The 25159-nt window shown below is 31.9% G+C and overlaps 4 protein-coding genes across 5 annotated transcripts in view; 1 reads left to right on the top strand and 3 right to left on the bottom strand.

The window, feature by feature from the left end:
- Nucleotides 1-25159, bottom strand: part of LOC113517359 (adenosine receptor A3) — an 84366-nt gene that overhangs the window by 12765 nt on the left and 46442 nt on the right. The window lies entirely within an intron of this gene.
- LOC113517545 (uncharacterized) lies at nt 9455-12727 on the bottom strand. The gene has a single exon (XM_026902246.3). The coding sequence runs from the start codon at nt 12603-12605 to the stop codon at nt 11346-11348; it is 1260 nt and encodes a 419-aa protein (XP_026758047.1). The 5' UTR covers nt 12606-12727; the 3' UTR covers nt 9455-11345.
- Nucleotides 15528-19102, bottom strand: LOC128202199 (corneodesmosin-like). Its single transcript, XM_052901605.1, has one exon. It carries the CDS (start codon nt 19019-19021, stop codon nt 16835-16837), a length of 2187 nt encoding a protein of 728 aa, XP_052757565.1. The 5' UTR covers nt 19022-19102; the 3' UTR covers nt 15528-16834.
- On the top strand, nt 20186-21046 carry LOC128202200 (uncharacterized). Its single transcript, XM_052901607.1, has one exon. The coding sequence runs from the start codon at nt 20415-20417 to the stop codon at nt 21000-21002; it is 588 nt and encodes a 195-aa protein (XP_052757567.1). The 5' UTR covers nt 20186-20414; the 3' UTR covers nt 21003-21046.

The raw sequence follows: 25159 nt of genomic DNA, 5'->3' as shown, positions 1-25159 counted from the left end.
GTCTCATCAAGAAAATTCAAATTGCCATCTTTAGTAGTTCCAATGTTCCAATGAGGGAAAGGAGTTCATTGATCCCTCTTAAGTTGAGTATATTGGCATGTATATTCTAAAATAAGACACTTCTTTAACCCATATTTATTTAGAAACGTACTATTAATTATATGCAGTATTTAATATATCTATCTACATTCTGTATGTTTAAAAAAGATGAAGGCTTCCAAATCGATTATATTTTTAAACGAAAACAGTAAAAGAGATTGTCGATTCGTTTGGATTTTTTTTTTTATTTTTGTTCTGTTAATCATATCGAGTAGGTTACCAATTCTAAACCTATTTTAACAATACTTTTGCTGTAAGTCCGTAGAAAGAGAACAGAAGTGCTATGAGTGCATGTATTATGAAATAGCAATAGAATAACCACAAGTACTATGCTTAATCTATGGCGAACTCTGGTTCAATTTTGATGATTGGTACTATTTTTATGGCAAACAAGCAATGGCCCATCATCATGAAAAGTCCATCGCCTATAGACATGCGAATTACATAACAGAGTATACTGTTTCGCCCATGCAGTTGCTATCACTCAAAAGTTATTCCTTTGTACCTGTACATTTTCATTTTCATCATCATCATCCCATCGATCAGTTCTGTTTGCGAACTGTTAATCAATCCTACATTTTCATTTTCAGATATCATCCCTTTTTACTTACATGTCACATGTCATTATAAATTTTTTTATGGATCCCCGTTTTGTTTCTGCCAAAATACGCTAAAATCTTGATATATTCTTATGTAAACAATAACAAAAATTCATAATACAAACACAATCTAAACAAAACACTATATGGTTATGCTGTGGTTAGCACCTTCGTCATTTCCATGAAATAAACAAACATCTGTTATAGGTATGGCAATATCTATAATAGTTGGCAAACTTTTGGATGAATTTGAGAACGTAAATTAGATTACGTTTTGAAATTATGGAACGGAACGTTGTGGAAGTACTACAATGTCTAAAATAACAATTCATTATTGAAGCTGGTAAATTAAGTCTGTGGATTGTAGATATTTATTTCCATGGTACAGTAGCAGAAACGTTGTTTTGCGTAAATAAAGTACAAGTTTGTATTTTCTGTTGGCTCCATTTACAAATAGAATCCATTTAAATTGCCCTGCAGAAGTCAGAAGATTCTAAACCCAGAACGCGAAAAATATTTTTTTCATGACAACCTATTTTTATTGTCTGATTTCACATAATACGTTAATGTACACGTAATTATGACACGTGTCGAATTATTAAAGAAGATTAATTTATCAAATTCACTTTTTTTTTTGTAATAAATAATTAATTTCTTTATTCGAATATCCATGATTGTCAATATTCATAACATAGAAAATATCATTCCCGTACTCTTTTGTATATAAGTATCATTATCTCGTTTACATAAAATGCATTAATATGAATGAAATGTCAATAGTGTATTCACAATTAGTTTTCTTTCTGTACACATCGTTACATTAATATTTATTCAGGTGAGGTATTTGCAAGATAGGTATTCGAAATAAATGACGCCTTATAAATTATAACTAATAAATATTCAACAGTGGAACAAACATCCAAAAATTTGACAAACTCTATTTAAACATTCTGCACCTATCGATTTTTCCATTGGTAGTTGATACTGCCCCTATTTAGGATAAATACTCTGCCACTGCGTAGTATAGTGGTTGCCACTTAACTTTGAATAAAGGTTTCAGTTTTGTTTTTCTATCCAGCAATAAGTAAGAAAAGAAATTTAGAAACTTTTTTTGGTCGGATTTAAGTGTTCCGAGTCGTGTCTATAAAAATGATATTTAAGCAAATTAAAACTAGCCATTGAACTTATTGAGTGGTACATTATCCTTTTACAATCCTATTTTGCCTCCATTTTAGCAGTCCCGAAAATGGAGTAGGATAATGTGTTTAGGATTTATGCATGTGAGTTTCTTTATTCCGCTATAAATTCATAAACAGATTTGAATGTATAGGATACAGAATCTTTGAATCATCGAATGATAATGGCAATTTTTTTTTTATTTATAAGTTTTAGGCAGGGTAAGCAAATTTTTTAAAATACAAAGCAAAATATTACTTTATTTTGCTTTGTTATAATATCGATCGAAGTGCACATCAATTATTTTATATATTCAATGTATCTGTATTTGTACTTGCTTGATATCTCTTAAACATTACAAATTTAACTAAAAGTAAATCTAAGTATATAAGTGCTAGAAATATACGTGAATATATATAACATTACAAACCCTTTATTGAGCACAAACTAAATGTATACATAGATTATTGTATAAAAAGAAACTTAAGGCAGCAACCTTTGTTGTGGTCGAAAAATTAAAAACAAACGTTCTGTAATATCTTCCAAAAGAAGTCAAAACATATGATAATAAAACAAACACAATGTACTAAACTGTAAAAAAAAAGTTAAAATTAGGTTAGGTATTATTTTATAGCTCAAAAGTAGTTTTGTTAACAGATCAATAAAAAATATCATATTCTACCGTTCAAAAGTCATCATCACATTTTCCTACCTCTATCCCAATTATTATTTGAGATCGATGTAATATGTTTTTTTATCCATATTTACAAAAATATTTGGCCTATTATTTTTCGACCAGCTGCCTGCTTGACGTAAACCCATTCAGCCAACCCCGATCGCAGACATAAATACCTTCCTTTTATCTAGTTCGGTGTTCTAATTATAACATTTAAATATGTTTCAATCAAATCGAGCATGATCGATTAAAAAAAAACCTGTTTTGTTAAATTAAGAGGAAAATACGTCAAAACATGTGTTATTGAAAGAAACTCGTGCCACAACCTTGCCTCTGAGTAGTTAAATATCAATTTTATATTTACTAGTAGGTAATAAGTATTGTTCATGACTTTTTCCTTTCGGTCTTTATGCTCAACCTATTATGCTCAATAAAACAATCTATTGAATGATTTATTATTCAGAATAGATGTCGATTCAAATGTCAAATAAATATTTTAGGAAGACAAAACTTTTATTTACGCTTAACTGTATCACGCGGTTTTGATCGCGTGTTTTAAATATTTTATTTGCTAAGTTAAGATTTAACTTAGCCGTGTCCCAAATTTCATTCAAATCCATTCAGTAATTTTTACCTGAAAGAGTAATAAACATTCATCCATCTGTCCATCTACCCCTCCCTACAAACTTTCAAATTTAGAATATTAATAGGGTATAATATGTAGTTCGTTACATACCTTTTTTTGAAATAACAATGGAATGGTAACCCCGCCTTCGCTATCGGTATACACTGACGGGGCACCAGTGAGGGATGATAGGTGAGGATGAAAGCAGGTCAGTTACAGTAACGTATCTAACAATAAGTCACGATGGTTTCCAGGGGGAACCACGAAGAGATCAACCTTGCAGGGTATATTGGTTCGTTGCATACTTGTTATTTTTGAAATTTAACTAATCCTGCAGGAGCTTTGCCATCTTGGAATGGCAAACAAGTTGAGTAACATCTACCTGATGAAAAACTGGCAACAATTTTAAAGTTATTTGTAGTGTCAAAATAATAAACAAACAAATTCAAAACATTTATAATAATAAACAATAGAGCGAGTGTAACTACATATTATTACAATGGCTGCTCAAACTGATACATAAAAGTAAATACGTACATAAATATACGAATATCAGATAAGGAAAATGGAATACTGATCACGCTCTTCTGTAGTACATACTGCACTTATCCTGATGCCTTGAATCTTGATATTTATTTATGGGTATTTCGTTTAACCACCAACAACACCAGCGCCAAGAATAGCAACTTCATCAATAATAGCGGAGTCAACGCGGTCACCGTGACCGAAAACGGTCAGGACTCATCAAAATCATCATTTCGTTTAATATTTGATTAACTGTATAGCTATAAAACAAATGTTATATTAATTGACTAATTAAACGTGTTCATAATTAGTTACTATTGTATAGGAGCTATAGCGATGCGGTGACAGATGAGAGAAAATTTTTATGAGATTAATAATAGCGCCTTCTGCGAACAATGAAACTAGATGAACATACAGAGCATCTAAAATATTAATTAATAAACAAAATTAGTACGTATTCGCTTACGTTTGTTTAATTAACCGCACTCGTACACGTTGAGTAGGATTAAATTAAATGTCAGATAAACTAGAGAAAACTAGTTACATAAGTTTGATTAAAATTTAATAATATGTCCAAATAATGGCTTAAAACCTTTCTTTGTACGAAAAACGAACGAAACGTTATCATAAACGTGGATGAAACTTTGTTTATTAGTTCGTTGGTTACCTTTAAACAATTTAATGACACGACCCATCAATAAATGGTATTCACGTACTATTTGAGATAACAAAGGACATAGACTACATTTTATCAGTCAATCAATATCACCCAGTCACATAGACAATAGACGATCTCAAGCCACAGATCATTATCGATAACCAAAAAATAGTTAACTATTCATAATCACCTTTCCATTCTTAGTATAGAGGGAGACTTTGCACAAAAGTCGATTGCTTGGGTACCTCTGTCCCATTCGTGTTTCAATCGTGAAGCAGTTGTGTTTGCATGGCTGTGTTTCGGTTTGAAGAGTGAGATATGGCGTGAATTTACTGGGTACAGAGAAATAACACCAGAGTCCTCAAGAGTGGCAACACATGGGGGGTATCATAGGCGAAACAGTGTACTCTGTTATGTCCATGGTACTGCTCATGTCTATAGGCGACAGTTACCACTTTCCATCAGGTGGGCCGTCAGCTTGTTTGCCATTCTAAGTTGCATTGAGAAAAAAAATTTCGATCATAAATAAGCAAATACTCCACGATCCATTTTCGTTAGAGAAAGTTGTTCAGTTTCATTCAGATTATCGGTGTGTGAATATAAAAATATTTAAAATCAACTGCATTTCCATTCCACAAATGCATACCTATAGTTGATTTCCGTATAGTAACCGTGTAAAGTTTTGTCTTGAAGACGTCGGAAGTGGCGGATAAAACACTGTGCTACTCTGTAGTATAAGGAAAACTTAAAATAAATCTCTTGACTAATACTTATCCTCCTGAGTAGAAACCCGTAATCAATTAAAAAAAAATAAAATATCTATATATATCTATATATATATACAGATACACTTCACAGAATAGGATACTCAAATAAATGCATGCACGCGTCATCGCAGTTCTTTAGAACGTGGTATCATTATATAAACCGGTGAATATAATGAATGACACACGCGCATGACAACGAACGAACGTTATATTCTGTTTAAAACACACACGTTTACCACGAATACGTATTCACCTTTTGTTATCACCTCAATGGTCTTAAGGTGAATAAATTAGGGCATTGACACAGGAACTATCCTGTCTCCATATCTTGGCATATCTTTGGCTTATAATCTTGCCTCGCAGTTCGAAGGGGACGTGAAGAGGTCGTTCGATAAGCCACGTCACAGGCTTTCAAGTATGACTAAGGAGGCCTAGAAACACCTCACATCAGAGGACGACACTCTCAATATTAGTAGTACTATCTTCTATTACTAGTATTTACATTTCAAGAGACTGGTAGTAGTAGGTTGTTTGGTGTAGATTTTTACTATAATTTTTTTTAACAGTTATTATAAATAAATTACTGTTTTCCCAAATTGTGTATTATTAAAACTTCATCCCTTTTTCTAATAATATAAACCATTACAAATGAAGTATATATTTATTACCTAATACTGATAAATTAAGTACATAATCAAAATAAGATATATTTTCATATTTTCTTTTCAAAAAGCATTCAAAATACATTAAATATAAGATATTTGAAATATTATTATTTTTTATTATAGATGTTTAACCTATTATTGACCTAAAACATATACATCCACATTTAGTATATAACCAAACCGCAGAAACATGCATTTCTGATCAATCTATCATTCTACATCTGACTCACTCAGTCGCCACATAGATGACTTTATTCAGCGACTAACTTTTACCCACGACTTTGTCCGCGTAACTGGCATGTTCACTGACCAGGACAAAAGTTAGCCTATATCCTACTTTTATTGGTTAAGCCGTTAAGACAATAACAGGTAACACACAAACAAACACTCTTTCACATTTATAATTTTATTTTTATATACCACTGAGGTGACAAACAAGCATACGGCCCACCTGATGGTAAGCGGGTTAATGAGGATGTATAATTATTAAACGCCATGGTTGACATAAACATTCACACTACTAGGTCCAATATTCACTGTATGAAATGACGATACAAAATTCCCCCTTTATATGTATTGATATTCCCAGTGAGTTGACTTTCTAACCGATGTTTGGAATCGTTTTTATTTACTACAGTCATCGTATTTATGACTGGCCAAGTTTCTCGGGAATTTTTAAATGAGTCATACATTATTAAATGTTTGTAGATTCAGGGGCCTATTATTATATGTGGCGCCATTCTCTAAATTTGAAAATTCAATTTCCAATTAAAATTTAAACTTTCTTTATTCAAATAGACTTGTTTACAAGCATTTTTATTTTAAATTTATTGCAGGGTTTGAAAAGTTATTATCTGGTGAAAAGAGCCTTCAAGAAACTCAATAGTTACACTTTAAAATCTCTATTTACATATGTTTATTACTATATCTAACATGGTCATAAAAAAGCCCGCGCATAAACGACTAAAACCATGCAATGCTAAACATTTAGTCTGTTTTATTTGGCTTTGTTCAATAAGTATTTAAATTAACGGTTTTAAATTTATTAAAAATTAGATACAAAATATTCTTCAGTATCTAATTATAATATTTAATGTCACTTCCCATAAAAGACCTATATATTAGTTTTTATTTAGAATAACTAATAAATATTTAGAATAACTAATAAATATTTAGAACTAAATTTTTGATAGATTTAAGTCGATATTATCACAAAACCTAGGTCTGTAAAATAGTATTTTCACAAAACAACTAAATTAAAATATTAGTTTAAAAAATATGGGAAGGTTCATAGAAATGGCGCTACACAATTAACCTCACTATCATTAATGTATGGGTAAACACATTTTATTTGTATGTAAAAATAGAAGCTATTGCCACTCTGTCCTCTTTACCTGTCCCATTAAGTAAAAGTTAGCGTGAAGATACAAACTATTAGAATAATCATACTCCTTCAGAATTCTCTTAATCTATTATTAACCGGCTATAAAAAAATTGTCAAGCGTGGCATCTACTAGCGAAATTCCCTTTATGGGGAAAGCTTATGTTCAGCAGTCGAGAGTTAAAGACTAAAATAATAATAATAAATATAAAAGTATTAATTGTTATTATATAAAGTGCTTTTATAGAAAATATGAAATTCAATCATTTCGCCTCTGAAATGACAAGTCGCAGAAATAAAAAAAAATTAAAAAGACGTATTCCATTTGAGTAGTCATCCAAATGGGATATTTCTCTTTAATCGATTTCTTTTTTAAGTAATCATTAAAAAAATCTTCAAATATATGATTATAGTCGCTTAGCGTATAATAATGGATAAGAATATAATACACCAGTACAGGAGAAAGAATACTTATATTGTTTATTTCAATAAAACTTAATGAAAATATAAAAAAAAATTACTGGAGCATAAGACAGTCTGCTGATATCCAATAATATAGACAGTACAGATTAAAAATCGATTAAATGATTAATGTAAATTAGAAAAAATTGTTCGTTATTAATTTCATTTAGGAAGTCTGTGTAATAATTTCAATAAAACTTGGTTACCTTTCAATTATATCCTATTAAACAGATTATAGTAATAAGTCGCCTCTTTGCATAGTAATGGACACTGCAAACTAAACAAGCATATGGCCCAACTAGACCTAATGCCCAAAAAATTTTTGCAGATTTTGTCACAATGATGAACAAATGCCACAGCACTTAATTAGTGGTTGTAGCCCACTCATACATAAACGATATATCTCCTTTGGAAAAACATCTTATAATTCCTATCACTGAAAGGAATTAGCAGCAAACATTAAAAAGGAGCGCACACAGAAGATCATGGAACAGTCGCAGTGTCACAAGCTTTTCTGCTAGTTGTTTGCTGATATCTGCCTTTTATGAATGAAAAAACACCCGCGCCAGACGTTGAGGGATTGTTATGTAATAAGATGCGTCCTCTTACCTATCATTGTTAGTGCCTCTTTTTATCCACATTAGAATTATCATGATTTTAGCATACCATAACATAACCAAACCATTAATGCGAGTATTTGCACGACTCGTTTGAAGGTTATTATTGTAATTCCTGTTCAAGGTGACTCTCCGCAAAAACTGATCCAACTATATGGAACTATCTATGTATATATTGACTTTTTAGAATACGACAAAACAATGTAAGGATAGAACATATAAAGTGTAGATTCTGAATAAATTTTACTGGATTAAAAATTCTTCACAAAATTATTATTTTGCGGAAATTGCCTAATTCTATATCACTGGTTAGTTCATTACAATTATTTTGTTTAATTCCGTTATGGCAATGGTTGCAAAATTAAACAAAATAATTCTAGTCGATTAACCCATAATTCTAAAGATGACTGCAGGTAAATGAGACGCGAATATTAAGATAGATGATATGCTAACGATGAATAATATTATTATAACTAAAATATTACCAAATATAAACAAATTTTTAATCATAATAAAATTATAAATGAATCAATAATATATAGAATATCAAAATTATATTTATTATACAACAATATGACTGTAACATGTGTAACTTTAACAAGTAATATATTAAAAAGTGGGTAATCTAAAAAAATCTTAATCTAAATATTCTAAGTACCTTTTACACAAAAATGTACATATATCAAAAACCATATTCAATATGTACATAAATTATGTTCCACCTTACGCGTAGTTACAACGTGCCTACCATTTTGACGAGTGTTTAAAACTATTTAAAAAAAAACACATTGTGTTCAGCGTTACCCATGTCTAATAGTCATATCTATATATACCGTCTTCTTTTGTATGCACATTGTATTTATTCAAAGAATTTATGATTCTGTCTCTTGTTTATCGAACCTATATATTTCAAATAAAGAATAACATCAAAACCTAATGAAAAACAATTAAATTCTGTTGAAATTGTCACAGATACAGACTCTAAATGAAATTAGTAACAAATAGAAGGTTCAACCAATTAATGGATTCTTTACTTCTATTCGATACTGTTAGATATCAATAGCTGTCTCATTTTCTTATGGCCATATTGAGAAATATAACTTTTAATCACAATAAATGCCCTGATAAATTTATTTATGAGAAAAAATCGTATCAGAGAAAAACACAGGTAGAATAATTAGATGAATATAGATAAACTTCTTGATTAAATTAGAGATCTTTATTTCAAATAAGTCTTTAAAATGCAACATTTAACATTTTGCAAAATTATTAATTTCTGAAAATAAACCTGAGTTTTATGTCTTTATATAATAAGACATTAGCTCAAGTACAAAAAATAAATTTTAATAACATTACAGGTATATATACTATTATATCTAAAGTAGTGTTTGTTTTTCACGCGGAAGCGTTTGCAAATATCATAGTGGTGCTAATTAGCATAATGTCCAAATTTCATATTCGGCGCGTTCGTGATATACACTTTTTTTTTACTATAACTTCATTTTTGACAAACTGAAATGCAATGTAAAATCAAATTTTAAACCTTACACAAACTACACACCTGAGAGCCTACCATGAAATATTTTCCGAAATTTCGGAGACTAAAGAAACAGAAATTTGATGTTAAAATTACATAATACATGCCGTTTAAAATTATTGAAAATGTTAAAATATCGTTCCTCTGGACTATTAGGATAGGATTTATGATGAACGAAATGTTAAGCTCCATTTACTGGGTCGGAATTTCATTTAATGGTAGACCGCCTGATCATATTTCAACCCATTGTTACTTTGGAAGTTAAAAGTTTGTAAATATTGCACCTATATTTCTGATTTCTCGAGCATTTTGTTATGCCTTATATATGTATATTAATAAATTCTTATATCACAACATTTTCAATGCAAAAGAAAATATGCAAGTTTAAATAAATGTGTGTACATTCTAATCTGGCTAAAAGTTTGTCGAAGATGACTTTATGATTTTTCGTTGCTCGATCACGCTTAAATGGCTGGACTTATTTGAATGACGTTGGGTACACAGATAAATACTCGTATTATTTAACACATAACAAACTTATTACTTTTAATTTAGTGCTAAGGTTTTTTATCTTTAACAAACCGCGTTGTAAATTTGATAGAACTCTTTATAGCTGTCTAATAGTAGTGTATATAAATTTTACATAATACATACATATTATTTCTAAGTAAACAAATCTATAGACTACAAATCTATAATAAATCATAAAATATCTGTCTAATCTAACAGAATCAGATGTCAGATTTCCCCATTTAGTTCTTTGTTAGTCCCATTTTGTCCTAGTTACTTTGGAATAGAATAGGCCACTCCTTCCTTTTCCATAGCTATCGTAAGAGCTGACTAAGGAAAGGCGAGAGATAGGCAGCAGCGTCCGTCTTAAAATATCTCTACAGCCTGACTGTGATTGCCAATCCACCTGCCAAACGTGGCAACTACTCGTTACCCTCCAGGAGGGAGGCTTATGTTCAGCAGTGGACAGTTAAAGGGTGGCAAGATGATGATGATGAAACAGTCGGTGAAAAAAGTTATGTCATATACACGACCATAATAAATCAATTTTGATAATATCAAACCCCCTGCAAAATCTCTTGCGAGTTATAATAAATTGTATGATCTGCCTATTATAGAATTATAGCCTATACATTTGTTTACCTAATAAATAATTTTACACGGTCATGCTATAAAATGTACTCTGTTACTTTGTTTTAGTAACATTACAAAATATCACAATTTCAAAGACATTTCAAGATAGTTACCCTAATAAATGTTAATATAGTATATTTAAACAGTATTTAAGTACATTTTATTACACGTGACAAGAAGATCTAACTGTATTTTGCATGCTAATTCTAGCAAAAGTGTCTTAAGAACTAAATACGAAACTATCTTCTTTTTATGACTAATTGTTTATCACGCTTTCATAAAATGGAAATCAATGTTTTTTTTTATTATTTTTTATACACTTTAATAGATAAAATGATAAACTATTTATAGCAAGCAATAGGTAAATATATACAATTTGATATTCAACCTTACCTATTTAAAATACTACACAGTTTCAATAAACAACGAATGTTAAAATGAAAGTAGCCAATAAACTTATAGTAGGAATGTTCCGTACCGCTGAATTTCGCTTTAATGATTGATCAGCATACGCTTGCAAAAGGCCGCAGTCGATGGTCTTCCTCATATTACTAACAGGAGTGGTTCTTATAACATAACACTTCATGCCTGATGTCACTTCAATTGGTTTTCCTTTCACGTCCAAAGCATTGGTAATGGTTGTATTGGTTGTCGTTGTTGTTACTGTTACCGAGGAAGTCGATGTGTTCGTTGCTGCGTTCAATGTTGTATTGGCAGGAACTAAAGTGCCATTTGGTAACATCATTTCTCCACCAACTGGGGTTAGCGGTACCGGTTCTGGGTTTCCATTCACCGTCGTAACGTTCGTCACGGTTGTAGTTGTGACACTCGTATTATTAGCAACACTATTTGTTGGATTGTTTTGATTGCCCCCTTGGCTTTGGAATATGAAACTAGTTATAATCTGACAATCAATTCTTGTTTCTTCATAATCACCATTGTTATTTCTCAGGCCGAATTTACACACTTCACCTGGTTGAGGTTTGTATTGAGAACTACCGCTGCCATGACTGTGTGCATAAGCAGCGCTGCCTGCAACGCCAGCCAAAGCACCAAGGTTGAATAACGCCAGACCAGCCAACAAAGTACCGTATTTACTTCCTGAATCCTTGTATTGGTAAACGTAAGTTGGAGGTGGACTGTGATATACAGGAAAGCTCATTGCACCAGATGGACTTGTATACCTGATTTGTTGTGGCGGACTGTAGTGGTAGTGATTATGGACGGTCGTGTGGCTATTGTAAGTTGTATGCGTATTTCCTGAACTCGGGTATCCATGACTTTGTGGTCTAGACCCTGATCCAGATAGGCCTCCAGAGCTTGGATACGAATGACTCCCTCCGGAAGAAGGATACCCATGACTTTGTGGTTTAGATCCTGAACCAGATAAACCACCAGAAGATGGGTAAGAATGTCCTCCGCCTGACAAACCACCAGATGACGGGTATGAATGCCCTCCACCTGATAAACCGCCAGATGATGGGTACGAATGTCCTCCACCAGATAATCCACCTGAAGGGTAACGATGTGAAGAATGCGAGCCCGACAGACCGTGAGAGCTCGGATATGAATGTCTGCTTCCCCCACCACCGTAACTTCTTTTAGCGTCTGTGACGGGGTCCAATAAACAAATCACAAAAATTGTGCATAATAACACGCGTAAAGGTAAATACATTGTGAATTCCACTATATTTTTATGCAACAATACTAAATTCTAAAACACACAAAAGTAACATGCGTCAAACTCTTGCGCACTAAAATAACAACTGACGTACGAAATGAGAAATCGAGAACAATTAACTCCACAGATTAACTAAACAAGCCACAAGCAAGAGACGCAAATATAAAACAAGCAGCTATCCCGTTTCAACAGTGTTGCCCGTACGCAAAGTCAATTATTACACCTTTAATAAACAGATGACATATTTTTACATACATATAAAAATTTTGTAACTAATTATTTTTAATATTAAATTGTACATAAATAACAAAGTAAGTGACATAAGGTGTCAATAAACAAAGACAAAGTCTTTGATATGCTACAAGCCTTTAACGTTTCCTTCGTCGAAATGATCTTAGATTAAGAACTATGTCTAAAATAGTCTGATAAATTATTTGTTACAATGTTCAAATAGCAGCAAAAACTCAACGGATAACAATAGCAGAGTTTTGGAGGTGTGCATTCATTACGTGATCTTAATTATTTCGTGTAATCAATCAAAATTCATCAAGATATCAAACAAATTTAATTATTTCATTTTTTATTCATCAAATATGTATGGAGTCGTATATAAAAGTAGGAAAGTAAGAAAGTATCAAAGGATGACCTGGAACGGAGCTAGCTGGAAAAAAAATGCATGAATTAGTTGCCCTGACAAGAAGAAACTCTTAAATTTGAAGAGATATTCATCTAATAATTTTATTATTCTTAGGAGTTTATCTCACATAAAAGCGTCGCTATACGACCTTTATAACGACTAAATTTTATTGCATAACATACACACGAATACAAACGCATAATAAAAAATGCAATCAAATTTCAACCTCTTCCTATTCATGTAAATTAAAAATAACTGATACATCTGCAAAAATGATTATTAAACAACATACGTATAAAAACTTTAAATGAAATTAAAATATGTACATAACAAAATTCTCGTTCGAAATCAACAAATTCTTTCTATGAAAACTTTTTCTTATTGAAATCCACAGTCGAATATATTTTGTGCAATACATACAAAAAATTTTAGTTTTTAAGCGATTGTAATTGTAACATCGTTAAATGGGAAAATAATTTTGCATTTTTTGTCAAGTTATTGCTTTATAAAAAAATTACAATATCCCTCATAACATTTTATATTTTTATTATAGCAACACTCATCGAATGCTTGAGCAACAATAACCGTCGTATGAAAATACCAAACAAAAAATATTACCTGCACTGCACTACACTACATATTACTCTTACCTGAATATAAGATAAAGAGAACTATCTGTTCTCTTATCTTGAAATCAGATAATAAACAACCTGCTCAGAATTTTTAAGTTTATTCTGACATGTCGTGTTACGATAAGTACATTTTTTATCGCATTATTTTGTTTTTTTTTTTTTTATCTGTTGATAGCTGTTATTTTCAACGCTACAACTGCGAAAGTAAGTTTGTTTTCTGTTACTTTTGAGTTTGAATGTTCGTTTGTTACCTCTTAGCGCCTTAATGGCTTAACCAACCGTCATACTCATAAAATTCAGCCATATTAATTATAAATTAGAAAGGAGAAAGCTCCTTTTTTTATTCCATTCAGTCAAAATATAACAATCACGCGGACGAAGTCGCCCATAAACAATAGTTTTTAATAAGTACCTTATACTATTGTTTACTACTACGTATAATTTCCATGTTTGTTTACTTTGGAAAGTTAGGTAATTCCTAGAAAATTTAGTGTAAACTGTAATATGACATGTAGATAATTCATGTAAAATAAATCCTTAGTAATACCTAATACATATGTATATTGAGAAGTCTATTATTTAGAGTTATTATTATTTGTTATTATTACCAAAGGGAGACTTTGTACAAAAGTCGTTTGCTTGGGCATCTCTGTCCCATTAGTATTTCTACCGAGAAGCAGTTGAATTTACAGGGTACAGAGAACAAGATAACACCAGAATTTTCAGTAATGGCAACACATTTGGAGTATCATAGTCGAAACAGTATAGCCGGTTATGTCCATGGTACTACTCATGTCTATAGGCGACGGGTACCACTTTCCATCAGGTGGACCGTCAGCTTGTTTGCCATTCTAAGTTGCATAAAAAAAAAGTTTTTACGTCTCCACATCATGAACATGATACATTAGCTCTACGTACAACATAACTTTCAATTAGAATTGCCAAGATCTCCTTAGAAGTTAACGTTTTTGAAAATATGACAAAGAAATCTATAACTGCCTATCATACGACAATCATACTATTGCTGAGCATAGACATAGTATGACGCACTTAAATTGATACAGTATCAGCCATTAACTGTCTATTGTTAAACATTATGCAACAGTAGTTGCCACGTTTGGCATGCGGGTTGCCAACCGCAATGAGGCTTTGATGTTTTACGAGGAACGCTCTTACGACACCAACGGGAAAGGAAGGAGAGGTTCATTTTATGCCAAATTATGCCACTCAAATTTATATGACATGCTATTCCAACAATGCCTGTTTTTTTACAAGAGGATTACTCGTATTTTAAAGAATACTTATTTATTTTGATATACACAACGTACAAGATAAAAACAAAAAGAAATGAAAATAACAAAGTAACCAAATATAACTACTAGCTGTATCCCATGGTTTCACTCGCATGAATCTGTATGTAAAGTATTCTAACATTAAGCTAGGATATCCGTTTAGTAGTTTTTGTATACGAAAGTAATAAACATCCATCCTCACAAACTTTAGCTTTATAATTAATAATAGAAGGATAAGTTATTAGTTTTAGAAGGATAAAATCGTGATAATACTTATGATTTACAACTGAAAAAAAAAATATAAAGAAATAAAATTGACGTATTTTTTTAAGAAATAGAAAAATATAGATAGAAATAGATATAAAGATAGATAATTTATTTGCATCACTTACAGCACACAAACAGCAAAAGATACAAAAGCAAAGTGAAAAAAAAAATATGTATAAATGTTCCTTATATATTATTTACTAATCAATAAAACCCCGCATGAACATAATTCAGCTAAATCTCTATCAAACATAATATCAATACTGCCTACTAACATTAGCAGGCGCCGTGTCGCAGAATGGAGATTCGATATTTTTAATGGATTTCTTGTAGGTGATTCATAATCATCAAAGTATAACTTCTTTTTTATGAATCACAATATAAAGCAATTTATTCATCTTTTTGGTACATAATAGTACACTGTAAGATAACAAAATATTATCATTCTATAGCAAATAAATAACTTCTTAGATATGTAATAATGAATTCCTTCAATGATAACTCAATAGTGGTCACGAGATTTCGCCCTATACAAAATACACGAACTAAAAATTATAATATTCAAAGTATAAAGTATTACATTATTTAATTTTATATCATACATGAGGTATCAATATAAACATATAACACATAAAATTTGTTTTAATATTATATGTACTTAGTTTATCTATACTTATAATAAATCTGTAGAGAGGTAAATTCTGTACATGAAATATATTTCCAAAATAACTATCAGGTGATTAGTGATCGATACTGATACCAAAAATGCAATCAGTAAAATTTTTGTCTGTCTGTCTGTATGTTTGTTATAGAAACAAAAATTACTCGACAGATTTTAACGAAACTTGGTACAATTATTCTTCATACTCCTGGGCAGGTTACAATATACTTTTCATCACACTACGATCAATAGGAGCAGAGCATTGAAGGGAAATGTTGGGAAAACGGAAGAAGTTACTCCATTTTTAAGCTTCCGTCGAGTGTGCAGCCTTAATGGCCACTTTTTAAAATGTAAAAATGTCCACCCGTGCGACGCCGGGACGAGCCGCTAGTTCTATAATAAGGCCCTAATATCAAATCGAATAACAATTTTCATGTAAAATAAAATTACTCAGTAACGAATAGTACCTAATAGCAATTCAATTTATTCTACAAATTTTGACGTATATACGTATAACCCTTGCGATTAAAAAAGAGTCATCAAAATCACTTCAAACTTGATTTTAATTTAAAATATTTTAATAATATAAAATTCTTTACAAAACTAAAGTATTCAACACAAAAATTGTTAAATTAAAAAAAAATTATAATAATATATAAACATACATGTACAGACAAAAAAAATTACACAACACGCAATCATTATTATCATTACTTCTTATCAGTTACACTCATTTATACACTTATAAACAAAGACATCCACCAAGGAGGCTTCGCCAGCCAAGACTTTAGCTTTTGCCTTGAAGGCATAATGATACTTTCCTTTTTCTTAGGTTCTGGCATTTTCGCATACTCCAGTAACACGTTACAATCTACATTGTTTTGCAGATATCTATCTTTAGTTTGAATTTCCACAACACACTCCATTTTTGTCGAAGATACCGGTGGACCTTTGATCGATAAAGGATCTGTAGTATTTACCGTGGATGTACATACGGTACCATTTACAACTGTCACATTAAATAACGTTGAATTAGCAAGAGTCATGTTTTCATTAGTACTATTAACTGTGGTCACATTTGTTACACAGACTGTTTGATTCATGTAACTTTGTGATTTAGTTTCATTTACAGCATCCTTAGTAAATGTTGACACTATTTCACAGGGTATTCTCAGTATCTTTACTATATTATTGTCTTCCTTTACTTTCAGGGTACATATAGCTGAATCTTTTGGCCTGGTATTGGTTAGAGATGTGTAAGAATTTAAAGATTCGTACCGTCTTCTATAATAATCATCGTAATAGTAATGATCATGATAATGACTATGTGAACGACCTATATTGTATATCGCTAACCCAATCAAGAGGTCACTATATCGGCTCCCTGAATTTCTGTACTCATTTATATATACATACTGAGGAGAAGAATAATAGCTCGGAACACTATAATGTGGTATATTATACGTTTTTCCGTAGTGTGTGTTACCATTAGTATGAATATGGCCATTCAAATTTCCAGTGTTTGTATTGTACCAGTTATGTGATCTTGAACTATGTACTCCTGGTGACAGATTATTTCCTGAACCAGATAAACCTGTAGCAGCAGATGGATAACCATGTCCAAACCCAGGTGTTGATGTATATTGAGGATGACCTGCCCCAGATAACCTTGTTGGTGATTGTGGATAACTGTGTCCTGATCCAGATGATGAAGATGTAGAATAGACATGACTAGAATCAAGTTTTGCTATTAAAGGTGAACTGTTGTTACTAATGCCTGACAATCCTGTCGATGACATTGGGTAAATATGTCCAGTACCAAATTTTGAGGTCGTTGTTGGAATCGGAGGCTTATATGGACCAGATCCTGACATACCTGATGACGATGATGGATATTTACTACCAAATCCAGACAAACTTACATTTGATAGAGGACGACTGTTACTATAAGTAGCTATATGAGCAGTTCCAATAGATCCATTAGGCTTAGGAAGGGGAATAGGATGTGATTGTGGTTGAGTATTTGGACTATTTCCTGATAATCCTGTTGCTATTGGATAGCTTGGACGAATACCAGAATCGTGCGTTAGTATAACTGGCTTATTTGCTCCCGATAAACCCGTTAGGGATGGAGGATATTCTTGACCTGTGGGTTTTTTGTTGTTACTACCTGATAGCCCTGATAATGACGATGGATAACTATAGTTAGTTTTAAGCGGTACTGAAGATAAAGGTGGTTTGTAGCTACTTACTCCCGACAGGCCAGTAGAAGATATTGGATAATTATGACTGGAATATGATGATCCTTGGGGTGAAGATGGTTTGTTTTGAGATAGTTTTAAAGGTGGACTACGTGTATTAACACTATCTCCTGATAGCCCTAAATTTGATAATGGATAGTTATGGTCTCCTTTAGGTAATACTGAAGATGCTAGTGGCTTATAGTTACTACCTCCTGATAGACCTGTACGAGATATTGGATAATTGTGGTTGTAATGTGATGATCCTTGCTGAAGTAATGGTTTCTTGTTATCATCTCCCGATAATCCTGAAGAAGCTGGATAACTGTGTCCTGATAATCCAGAGCTTCTAAAAACAGATTGCTGATTATAACTGGATGAAGGCTTGTTCTGCAATCCGGAGCCAAATATAGTGGGTGACGAAATACTTAAAGATGTTTCTGGTCTATTTATTACATCGCCTGATAGACGTGAAGAAGACGCCGGATAATGATAATTGTAAGTAGGCCTGCTTATAGCAGTTTCATGAAGTCTGCTTGTAGACGGCTTGTGACTATAGCTTCCCCAACTTCTACCACCACCACTACGCCCACTGCTTCTTGACCCACCAAATTTTCGACAGTCTGTACTCACTGACAAACAAATATAGAAAAAGCACAACAGAATAATTCTGTTGGCCATTATGAGAAACACACACGCACAAGTATTTGTATCAATCTCAACTGATAGTATTAAATCATTTACATTACTATAAACATGCGGCCGGATGACGTCGAATATAGTCGTTCTGGGAATGAAGTAGCTCAATGTGACCACTGTGATAAAAAAGGGTAAAGATTAATTGAACATGGGTGACAGACAACTCGTAATTACAAACGTGCGATTTTATAAATAACTAATTTACACAATAAATACTGTTTACTAAAATGTAAACAGATTTTATTTATTTATCTACCCTTTATTACTCCATAAATAAGAATAATAAATACAGTTAATTTGAATGAGAAGGGATACAAAAGGCGATCTTACAAGTAACTTTTTCAGATTTTTATGTAATTTATATAAAAAATACCAAAGAACAAAGTTTTGATTCGAGGTATAAAAATATCTTATGATAATATCCTATCCTTCCTTCCTTATCCTATAATATGGATAATCTCTCTTGAAAGAAAAAAAATATTTAGTGATTATATTATATTATATTGAAATCATTTTGAGTGATTTATTAATACTAATTTTTATTTGTGACTTCGTCCGCGTGACCAAAATAATTATATTTTGACCATGATAATAAAAAACGTAAGAGTACAATTTTGGTACCGAACCCCAATAAAAGTTAATAAGATCTTTAATTTTTTTTCAAAAATCGAGTTTTTAAATCGTTTTTAGCTAACAATTTGCCATATTTTAATAATGTCAATAAATCTCTCACAATTTCCTATCCCAGTCCCTCATCCAGGCATGAGATAAAGGATTTTATTAAAAAAGTATCGAGTTCCAAGAAGCTTTTGCAACTCTGGGCGACACTGATGTAACACCAGATCAATTACTAGAGCTGTTTAACGTTATTCAAAAATTTACTTATCACATGTATAAAAATGACAGTCAATACAGATCTTTATCATTTAAATTGCTAAAAATATCAGTTTCCACTCACACCACACTACAACCGCAATGTTTACGTCACCGGAATATTCAAAATCTAAGAATCTATTAATAATATGAATGCTAATATAAAAAGTTGCAACAATAAAATATCTTAGTACAAGAATATTCACCGTCAATTGTAACCTCGATTTATTATTACAGCAAACTAAACCATGGGGTCCAATTACTAATACAGCTGATAAACACAATGAGTATAATAAAAAAGGATGCAATGACAATGTTTCGATCACGTGGCTCTTTTATATTTAACAATGAGCTGTAAATCGCGATATAATGATCTTTTACGCTATAATCAAGTCTTATGAAGTCAAAGCCGCTGTTCTATCTCGCGATTCTGTCACGACAGATTACCGCCGCGATGCTCGTTTAGTTCCAAACATGACGTCCGCACCGCATCACCTTTAAAATGTTACTCTGTGTGCTATTCATGAACTTGTTAATTCAAGTGTACTGCGATGGAACCATCAAACAGATGAAGCCGTATATATTCCCTATACCATTTGAAATGCCCAACAGAAATGATCGCGCCGATCAGTGCTGGCTAAGGATAGAAGACGTGGAGATAACGGAAACACTGACGATCTATTGTCGTATTGCCCGTGCGTTCCTTCGTAGTTACATCCCTGAATACAACTTAAGGAAAATGACTGAGGATGACGTGAATGTTAGTGTATGGACTGAAGAATCGAGGAGTCCAGAGGATACTTTAACTAAACCAGAAACTGATAAGAAAACAGTGAAAGACTGGAAGTTTACCACAGTGATGGACCCCCTAATGCATATGAGGTTATATGTGAGTCAAAATGCAGACTGTAGATTAGTCATGTACAGCCGAGATGGGACTTCGAATTATAAGGTCGATTGTGAAACTCTATTATATTTTGTCAATGATCATTTACAGAATAGTGCAGTGTTCTTGCGTGATAATAAGTATCTTATAGTATTATGTGTTTTCCTCATATTCACCAATATTCCAATTACATGGTATAACTAGCAATATCTTTTCCCTATATGAATAAAATGGCAAGTTGTATTTTCCTTTTATGCTTATTATATAATACTGTCCTTTCCTTATCTGCATCGAATTATAATAAGAGATATTATGTTATTGTGGTGACATAAGTAGATCATAATAATGATACAATTTAAATGAAAATAAATATAACCATATAAAAGTTATCATTAAACGAAGTAATTTTAAAAATATTCTTCCAAATATGCCACAGACGTTGAACAGTTTTGGCAGGATTACTTAATCTAATATGAACTACTAAATTAAAATAATGATTGAACAATATCTGTACATAAGAGATATTAAAGAAAAAATTATATCAGGGAATATAAATAGCGTAGAAAAACAATACTTTTTTCAATTTTCTCTGTTTGTCTGTCTCCTATGTTTGTTTCGTCATTACGCATAAACTACTGCACAAACACAAATTAGATACGGTTTTCATAATTATGTTCCTAAAGCTAGAATTTAAAATTGGATGTGTTTTATCTTAATACTTCACCTAGAATTGGTCTATTTCATTAGTTTTTCAACTTCCAAAATCCACGTACGAAATTGCGGGCAAAAGCTAGTTTCCATTAAACCTATAAGACCTTAGTAGCGGCGATACAACGGGATCTAAGTACGCGACATGTAAAAGCAGTGAACCAAACCAAGTCACGCTTGACTTGTGTCCATGTAATTAACTATTGTGACGTAATTGACTGATAGCGAGCAGTAATGAATGAAAGCCTACCAATAAATAGTTCTACTGAATATATATAATAGAAATTACTAAGAAAATATCCTTCATTTACGTAAAGCCAAATTAAAATCTTCAGGTTAAAGACAGGTTTTTCTAATTTATAATATTTAAAACAGTTGACTTTTTTGCATGACAACATTAGAAATAGTATTTATCATAGATTAAGAATAATAATCAGCCGTGTAAGTCTCGGCATAGAATAGGTCACCCCTTCCTTTCCTATGGGTGTTGTAAGAGACGACTAAGGGAACTTGTGGTGAAAGATGGAGAGTAGCAGCTCTCTCTCTCTATCTCGTAAAACACCACCAAAAGTCAAACTGCGGTTGCCAACCCGCCTGCTAAGCATTGCAACTACTGGCAAACCCCCCTTATGGGGGAGTCAATTAACGCCTGATTCATACAACAAGGATAATAATAAATTATCTAAATAGCAACTATTTATTTTATGTATTAATATTGGCAACTCAGTGATATCTACATAAATGCTATAAGGTTTTTGATTATGGCACATAATTTTACTTTCTATCAAATAAGTACCAATACAAAAATCAATAAATTATTATAAAAATCCTACGACTTAAAATTATTTATATACGCATATCATCATCATCATAGGCATTATCTTTCCACTGCTGGTCATGGGCCTCCCCCTTAGACATATAGGACTCCTGCATCCACTGACTCCCTGCAATGCATTTGAGGCCGTCACTCCATCTAGTAGGGGTTCATCCTACACTGCGTTTGCTCATACGGGGTCACCACTCAAGAATCTTTCTTCTCCATCAGTTGTCGAGTCTTCGAGCTATGTGACCAGCCCATTGCCACTTCACCTTAATTATCCTTATAAGTATATAAATATATATAAAAAATAACAATTCTGCCAGTTTTTACCCTGTTTTCCTCTTGTCATGCTTTAAATTACTTGTTGGCAAATAAGCAGTTGTAAATATTCTTCTTATTACTTATTCTTTTTAAAAACATAATAATAAATATTTTGAGTCATTCGACATTGCACATTCAACTAGACCATCAACACAATTCTATAGCCGTGTTACACAGCATTTAACTAAATTTTACGCGAATATTATACCTAAGTAAACGTTAGAAACTGGAGCATAGAGCTCTAAATTAACTTCTTTTAGCATCTAGTCCACGAATTCGATAACAATATATTTTTAAATACAATGCCTACATACGTAGACACACTTGTACATACAAATTCGATGAATGTGTCATGTACGCTGTTATACTTCATCTCTTTATGGAATCATAACTAAATCCTAATTAACATTACAAAATAATTTAAGATTTTATTCCACAAAAAAACACCGACTTGTCAAAACTAGTTATTTTGATTTAAAAACTAAATTACTGAACCAATTTTGATCAAATTTCTATTGGATCAATCTGAAAGTATAAGTCTTTCAGATAGAAAAATAATTTACAAATCGGTACAATTTAGTAAATGACGAATTTCCAAGATAAGAAACATAATAAATACAATCGAATAGAGAACTTCCTTCTTTTTTTAAGTCAGATATAAATGGGGTTTATCTATCACGTACCTAATTTTATTAACAAATAAAACCAAAACAGTCTCACATGAAAAGCATATAACTAGTAAGGTAATATTATATTTAATATCTGGATAAAAACAAAAAATGAAGTCTTACTAGTGCCCGAATTTAATTCACACTTTATTTCAATTAATATTCAACCTCTTTAAACCATGTTTATTAGGTACGTTAAATGCAATTTATAACAAGTATTTATCATGTTCACTTTGTTTCAATAGTCCTTGAGACTGATATCGTAAAAACAGAAACGCACATCACGTGGTATTATACGTTCTTACTCGATAATTTGTTTTTATTCCAAGATGAGTTTGCTGTTCTTGACTCACCTGATGATAAGCGACAATAAGGTCTAAAACGAAGTGTGCTTATTAAAAATACTTATTCAGAGTTGCAGGTTATATTTCTCTACGAGCACAGAAACAGAAAGACCTTATATGTTTGTATTCGGATGATGATGATTAAGCGAACTGCTTTTTTCGAAAAAATTCGAGAATTTCCACGATAAAAAAGTATATTATTATAAAATCCTACTAATAATATAATTGTAAAAGTTTCTAAAAATTTTTGGACGGTTTTACACAATTACAATAGGATTTAAAATATTACTGGAATCAAAGAAGTATATATTGCGTCGCAAATGAAAACGGCAACTTTAATCAACCCAAAATCAATATTTCAACTCTCGATTCTAAAATGAATTATAAAAATCACTTTAGAAACGGCGACGTAATTTAAAAAGAAGTTGAATGAAATTCAGACAAAGTACAACTATCAATCTGCTTCTTCTAAAGGTTGTTTAAAAACACAATAGTATATACAGACTAAGCTATTAAAGCAAGAAACTAAATTCCCTAAGTATTTGTTCTTCAACGCTTAAAACACGCTTAGTATCTAACATCCAATTCGTCTAGTTTACGACACGCAATTTTTTTCTTAACAATCAGGCAATTGAAAAGGTTTTTAGGAGCCTACAATTATGAGGCCACAGTTACCTGATGTCACGCTATTTGAATTTGAATGCAACTACAGTAACAACTTACTCAAATTCTATTATTCTTGTAAATATTTTTCAGTTTTACAATACTGATTTAATATTATAGGATAACTTATTTAAGATATTCGTACTGTCAATACACAGAGACTGTACAAAAGTCGATTGCGTAGCTACCTCTGTCCCATTCGTGTTTCAACCGTGAAGCAGTTGTGTCTGCATGGCTGTGTTTCGGTTTGAAGGATGGGATATGGCGTGAATTTACTGGGTACAGAGGAATAACACCTGAGTCCTCAGGAATGGCAACGCATGGGGGGTATCATGAGCGAAACAGTATACTCTGTTATGTCCATGGTACTGCTCATGTCTATAGGCGACGGTTACTACTTTCCATCAGGTGAGCCGTCAGCTTGTTTGCCATTCTAAGTTGAATAAAAAAAAAAAAACAGTGTCCTAGGCGTATTTAAAGGGAATTGTAAGCCTGCTCCAGGACTATCTTGATTTAAATTAAAAGTATAAAAAATAAAAACAACGTTATAATATAATAAATTTATTAATTTTAATCACATAGAACTTAATGTCTTTAGTAGCATCAGGGATTCACCGTGATAAAAGTACCCTGTCTTCTTCATCGCAAATAATATTTACATATATTGCCAAACATGGCGATTTGTTAAAGTATTAAAGCACCAAGAGCTAACAAACAAACAAATAAGCAAACATACGAACTTACTTTTACTATAACTAATAATACTAGTAAAGGTTAAGATATTAGTAAAGATTATATCACTGCTAAAGCAGACGGTCAGATTATATTCGAAGCAGC

The sequence above is a fragment of the Galleria mellonella genome, unplaced genomic scaffold, assembly GCF_026898425.1.
Source record: "Galleria mellonella isolate WM207_F2 unplaced genomic scaffold, CSIRO_AGI_GalMel_v1 utg78, whole genome shotgun sequence".
NCBI classification, from domain to species: Eukaryota; Metazoa; Arthropoda; class Insecta; order Lepidoptera; family Pyralidae; genus Galleria; species Galleria mellonella.
This window is presented reverse-complemented; position numbering and strand designations above follow the sequence as displayed.